This window comes from Halichoerus grypus, chromosome 7, assembly GCF_964656455.1.
Source record: "Halichoerus grypus chromosome 7, mHalGry1.hap1.1, whole genome shotgun sequence".
NCBI lineage: Eukaryota > Metazoa > Chordata > Mammalia > Carnivora > Phocidae > Halichoerus > Halichoerus grypus.
This window is the reverse complement of record NC_135718.1, coordinates 87,221,072-87,227,211: the sequence shown is the minus strand read 5'-3', so window position 1 is coordinate 87,227,211 and position 6,140 is coordinate 87,221,072. Positions and strand designations below refer to the sequence as shown.

The 6,140-nt window shown below is 61.5% G+C and overlaps 1 protein-coding gene across 3 annotated transcripts; it reads left to right on the top strand.

Moving 5' to 3' along the window:
- The first annotated feature begins 2,004 nt into the window (after positions 1-2,004).
- On the top strand, positions 2,005-4,909 carry PYCR2 (pyrroline-5-carboxylate reductase 2). 3 transcript variants are annotated; one of them, XM_036113531.2, is made up of 7 exons: positions 2,005-2,261; positions 2,480-2,550; positions 2,945-3,124; positions 3,213-3,431; positions 3,628-3,720; positions 3,917-4,080; positions 4,637-4,909. In XM_036113531.2, exons 1-7 carry the CDS (start codon positions 2,195-2,197, stop codon positions 4,800-4,802), a joined length of 960 nt encoding a protein of 319 aa, XP_035969424.1. In that variant the 5' UTR covers positions 2,005-2,194; the 3' UTR covers positions 4,803-4,909. The 3 variants fall into 3 exon arrangements, with proteins under 3 accessions (XP_035969424.1, XP_035969423.1, XP_035969425.1); XM_036113530.2 differs by having other exon boundaries at positions 2,007-2,261; positions 3,210-3,431; XM_036113532.2 differs by lacking the exon at positions 2,005-2,261 and having other exon boundaries at positions 2,932-3,124; positions 3,210-3,431.
- The last annotated feature ends 1,231 nt before the right edge of the window (positions 4,910-6,140 follow it).

The window sequence follows — 6,140 nt, the reverse complement described above, 5'->3', positions numbered from 1 at the left end:
GATCTTCGGGAGAATGGTCAGTGTGGTGCAGCCATATAATGGAATACTAAGTAGTCACAGATATCTTGTTTTAAACAACTTTTCAGTGACATTGGGAAATGCTTATTATACATCTCACGTAGAAGTTTCAAAACTATATGTATATCATTTATTCCCAAGAATGGAAGAGTATATATGCATAGACAATAATAATGTAAGGAAATCCACCGAAAATGTTTCCAAGAGACTGTCCCTAGGAAGTCTGATTATGGGACTATTTTGACCTTTACTTTTTTTTTGGATTTCCCATATTTTCCTCAATATGCATGTACTCCTTTTCTAATCAGAAAAAGTTACTGAGGGGCGCCTGGGTGGCTCAGTCGTTAAGCGTCTGCCTTCGGCTCAGGTCATGATCCTAGGGTCCTGGGATCGAGCCCCGCATCGGGCTGTCTGCTCAGCGGGAAGCCTGCTTCTCCCTCTCCCACTCCCCCTGCTTGTGTTCCCTCTCTCGCTGTGTCTCTCTCTGTCAAATAAATAAATAAAATCTTTAAAAAAAAAAAAAAAAGAAAAGAAAAAGTTACTGAAATATTATTTTGCTTAATAGTGAACATTTGGTCCGCACCTTTAAGGGTGCAGGAACCAAGGAGGTGGGGGCTTGCTCAGGGATGTGAGCAGGTAGAGGAAGCTTGCAGCAGGGAGAAACTTGCAGGGAAAGGGGTGGGGGGTGCTGCAGGGAGGGGACGGGGCAGGGGTGCAGAACCCCCCGCAGACAGGCTGTGGGGAGCCCACAGTCTCCCCCGCTCCTGTGAGTCCTCCAGGGATGCCGCCCCCTCCCTCCGTACTTTCCTGACACCCGTTCCGGAGGCCCCTTTTACTGCTGGTGGAAATGCAAACCTACCGTCTGGGGAGCGTTTACAGCAAGTTGGGGCTGGGCGAGGGGGGAGTCATAGACTTCCCCTGCCTCGGCTGGGCCCTACCTGCAGCTGGGGCGCCGCGGGGCAGAGTCACCTGGCTCCGGGGGTCCCAGACAGACCAGGGTCAGCCACTCACCACTCACCAAATCAAAGGCAGAGAGAGGAGGAGGTGAAACAGGAAAGGAGTCTATTTCAGGGAGGCCGACACCAGGGAGACAGCCGACTAGTCTCGTAGACGGTCTCCCAAGTGCTGCAAATACATGCAGGTTTGCATCAGGAAAATGCAAAGGGACAGAGGTTAGTGGGAGTGCGGGTGGGGTCGGACATGGATGGGCTTGCCAGGGCCGGCTCAGGGCGGTCCCTGTGGCTCGAGGGGCGGTTTCAGAGCTCAGGCCCGGGTCCTTTGCCCCGGGCTGTTTGCCTGGCGAAAGAGGTAAGCAGGCGAGGAGAACTTGGTTGGAAAGCACGCACAGGTCAGAATGGAGGTGGCGGACCCCTGTTTCACGCTAAGGACTGGATCCTCCCAAACGCACGAAAGGAGCCGATCCTCCATTCTTAGAAACCATGCAGGCTCAGCGGACAACGCGGCTGCTACCGCGGCCACCACCCCACAGGCCGGGAGGGGGCGAGCAGCAGGGGCTTCCAGCCGCCCCCGCTCAGACCTGCAGTCCACAACCCGCGGAGCCTCCCGCCCGGTAGGGCGGCTGACAGACCGCGCCACACACAACACTAGCAGTCTTCGGCTGGAATCCCCGCCCCCGGCCCCACCGGCCTCGAGGGCCGACCCTGGTCCCGGGCAGGCCCGCGGGGCGGAGACCCCGGCTGCCGCGCACCGCGCCGGAGGTTCCCACCGCCAATCCCGTGCTCGGGGGCGGGCACACGGCCCGAGCTCCCGGCAGCGGATTGGTCCGCTCGAGCTCCCGGCGGAGGCTTGGTCCACCCGAGGATTGGTGCCCCGCTCCCGAGCTCTCGGCCACGGATTGGTCCGCTCGAGCTCCCGGCCGCGGATTGGCCCGCCCGAGGATTGGTGCCCCGCTCCCGAGCTCTCTGCCACGGATTGGTCCGCTCGAGCTCCCGGCCGAGGATTGGCCGCCCTGGCGAGGCGGGGCGGGGCCCCGTGAGGCCCCACGGCACCGCCTGTCAGGCAGGCGGTGGGGAGGGGTCCCGGCAGCCGGGCCGGAAGCTGACGGTAGCTGCTTGGGTCCGGCTTCCGGGGCGTGCGGCTCGTCGGGGTCTCTCTCCGCCCGGCCTCGTGTCTCCTGCGGCGGCTCCCTCGTGGTGCCGGACGCGTTCCCGCCGCCATGAGCGTGGGCTTCATCGGCGCGGGCCAGCTGGCCTGTGCCCTGGCGCGGGGCTTCACGGCGGCAGGTGGGCGCGCGGGGGGCGCGGGCCGCAGCCTGGTCCGGGGACGCCCTCCGCCGCCCGAGCCCGAACGGCTGAGCGTCTGACGGGCGGGACGAGGCTCGTGGAGCAGCGAGGGCCGCGAGCCCGCGCGGGGCCTGGTTGTGGGTCTGACCTGCCCTCCCGGGGAGAGCGCGGGAGCCGGGGGGCCACGGTGCCCGGCTGATGAGCCCCATCTTCCGCAGGGATCCTGTCGGCTCACAAGATCATAGCCAGCTCCCCGGAAATGGACCTGCCCACGGTGTCCTCGCTCAGGGTAAGGGGGCGTGGGGCACGGGGGGGCCCGGCCCGCGCCCACCTCCCCCCAGGAGCGTCCGGCCCTCCGTGCCAACCCTTGCGCGCTCCCATTTCACCTGCCCCTCTGCCCGTGTCTCTTTCCGGCCGGGGGAACTTTCCTGGCAGAGGGGTGCCCGGGTGCCCGAGGCCTGGTGGATGGGAGACGGCCACGGCCTGGTGGCCTTGGGGAAGCGTGTGCCTGCCTAGCACTTGGCTCACTTGTTCGCTAGCAACAAGGGAAGACTTCGGCGGCGGCGGGGGTAGGGGCAGACCCCGAAGGGACAGGGCAGGGGATTCCAGGGTGCTCCGGGGGCGGGGGGGCCCGGGCGAGGGAGGCTGCCCCGCACTGTGAGCTGGGTAGTCTCCTCCTGTAGAAGATGGGCGTGAACCTGACCCGAAGCAACAAGGAGACGGTGAGGCACAGTGACGTCCTGTTCCTGGCCGTGAAGCCGCACATCATCCCCTTCATCCTGGACGAGATCGGGGCGGACGTGCAGGCCAGGCACATCGTGGTGTCCTGTGCTGCTGGTGTTACCATCAGCTCTGTGGAAAAGGTGCCCGTGATGAGTTGTTTGTGGGGGGGGGCTGGGGGCGCCGGTGGTGCCCTGGCAACTCACTGGGGCCTCTTCCTTGTCCCAGAAGCTGATGGCCTTCCAGCCGGCCCCCAAGGTGATTCGCTGCATGACCAACACACCCGTGGTGGTGCGGGAGGGCGCCACGGTGTACGCCACGGGCACCCACGCCCTGGTGGAGGACGGCAGGCTCCTGGAGCAGCTCATGAGTAGCGTGGGGTTCTGCACGGAGGTGGAGGAGGACCTGATTGACGCCGTCACGGGGCTCAGCGGCAGTGGGCCTGCCTACGTGAGACCCCCTGGGGGCCCAGGGCAGCGGGATGGACTGGCAGGCTGCTTGGGCTGTGGGTGCTGCCTACGTTGGGGTGAAGCTAGCTGATGGAGGAGGGCAGCCTTTGGAGCTAGTTGTGGTCATGAGGAAAAGCAGACCGCGGGGAGTGGCCCTGCGTGTCTGTGGCCCTGGGACTCAGCGAGTGTCTCCACAGGCATTCATGGCCCTGGACGCGTTGGCTGATGGTGGGGTGAAGATGGGCCTGCCTCGGCGCCTGGCGGTCCGCCTGGGGGCCCAGGCCTTGCTGGTTAGTATACTTGCCCAGTGTGTTCTGGACAGGGGTGTGGGATGGGGGCCCAGGGCGGGGTGGGGGGGGTCCCTGAGCTGGGGGTGGGGCTTGGTTGGGAAGCTGGGATAGCGACTGGGGAAGGGCAGTGGGTGTGGAGAAGCCTGTCCAAGGTACACGAGCAGTCTTCTCCTCTCATCCCTCCTGCCTCCCGCAGGGCGCTGCCAAGATGCTGCTGGACTCAGAGCAGCACCCAGGCCAGCTCAAAGACAATGTCTGCTCCCCCGGGGGGGCCACCATCCACGCCCTGCACTTCCTGGAGAGTGGGGGCTTCCGCTCCTTGCTCATCAACGCCGTGGAGGCCTCCTGCATCCGCACGCGGTGGGTCGCTCCCCCTCTGTGCCTGGGCCCCCTGCTCCCAGTGACCCCCCAGGCTGGGCCCCGTCCTACAGAAACTGCCGCCTGTGGTCCCCTCAGCAGTCCTGCGCTCTGTCCATAAGCATGGTTTCTTGGACTCCGTTTCGCCAAGGGTTTGCAGGCCTTTCTACATTTAATGGTCACTGCAGTTCTGTTGGGTGGGTGGGTGGGGGGGCAGCTTGGATTTATAGAAGAGGAGGTTGAGGCCCAGAGACGGTTTTCCTGAGCTCAGGCAGCTAGTACATAGTGGAGGCGGGCTGGGCAAGCATGTGACTCCAAGCCCGCTCACTGTCCCATCCGTACCGTGTTTCCGTGTGATCGCAGAAAGCACGCAGAGCTACACATGTGCGTGGTCACCCACACGTGGTTAAATAGCACTTCTGAGAAGCTCAGGGGAGTGTTTGATTTAGGGTTCTAATTTTGGGTGGTGTCCAGTCCTCCGGGCTTGGGGGTTATGTGCACGGGGAAGCCGTGTAGAGTTCTGGCTCCTCCTTCAACCCCTTTGGGGCTTTGTCCGCAGAGAGCTGCAGTCCATGGCTGCCCAAGAGAAGGTCTCCCCCGCTGCCCTCAAGAAGACCCTCCTGGACAGAGTGAAGCTGGAATCCCCCACAGTGTCCACGTTGACCCATCCCAGCCCAGGGAAGCTGCTCACAAGAAGCCCGGGCCCCGGGGGCAAGAAGGACTGAGGTGGTCTCTGCCCTCTTTTCTAGAACCAGAGCCCTGTGGGGGACCGAGCAGGGCGAGGGCAGGTCCGGCAGTTTCAGGTCCTTGTGATAAAACCCCGTTGAATCTGTTCAGACCCAGCCACACTAATTTCCCGTCTTGTCCACGTTGGAAGATGCTCCCAGGGGGAGGGGGTGATGGTGGCGGCCAGAGGCAGGCCTGTGCACCTGTTGGGGGAGAGAGGCCACGACTCCAGTCTGAGCCCTGCCGGGTGAAAGGTCTGGAGACCTTCAGCTGGGGTCCTCCGTCTGGAGCTAGAACCAGAGTCCGCTTGACGCCAAGTCAAGGCAGAGAGAGGTATGAAATGTGACGAGGGCTTTGCTCTCTGAATTGTGAGTGGAAAAGAAGCGAGCAACTTAGAATTGTTACAGTTAATCAGAAAAGCACAAAAGTAGGTCATGCTTCTATTTAACTCTTGCTTCATAGGCGTCCCGTTGGAAAAGTGTTACTGAGAGCTCTTAAGTTTAGCTGCTTCAATATAGTTTTATTTTTTATTACCCTGCTTTTTTTTTTTTTTAAGTAAGCTCTGTGCCCAGTGTGGGGCTTGAGCTCACGACCCCGAGATCAAGAGTCGTGTGCTCTACTGACTGAGCCAGCCTGCTTTTTTATGCTTCATCTTAAGTCCTCATTCTAGAGAACTCCAGGACCTGATCAGGCGTTCCCTGCTTCTATGGGGAGCGCCGTCTGAAGGCAAGAAGTAGGGAGGAGAAGAAATTATGGGCTAGGCCCTGAGAGCTGTACAGACGCCCTGCTCCAGCCTGACCCCCAGGGTCAGGGTCAGGAGATGGTTCTAGGATGGGCCAGAGCTCATGGCCGAGGAGAGCCAAGTGGCCTGAGCCGGGGGGAGGGCGGCTGCCCAGACACAGGAGGAAGCCGCCTGCTTTGTAGTCGGCCGTGCACCTGCCAGGCTTTGGACCCAGGTGGACTGCACTCTGAGGGAGGAGCTACTTTTTCCCTCACTTGACCGCAGATGCTGAGGCCTGGGGACAAGCAGCTTAGCTCCTTGAGCTGGGCTCACGGGTGGGGCCGTGGGTGGGCCTGCTGTGTACACAGCGGGACGGAGCCTCCCGCTCGTCCCCAGGAGCTCGCCGCCTGTGGCATTGGCACCGGCATCCTCTCTGGGTTCAAATCTGAGTTGTCCCCCCACAATTTGCGGGTAGATTTGTTTTTTTTAAATCTTAATTCCAGTTAGTTAAGCCGTACGATACAGTAATTCAACACTTCCAGGCGTCGCCCTATGCTCATCACGACAAGTGCACCAGTTTCTGCCACTTTCAGCTAGGGGACCTTGGAGAAGCTAC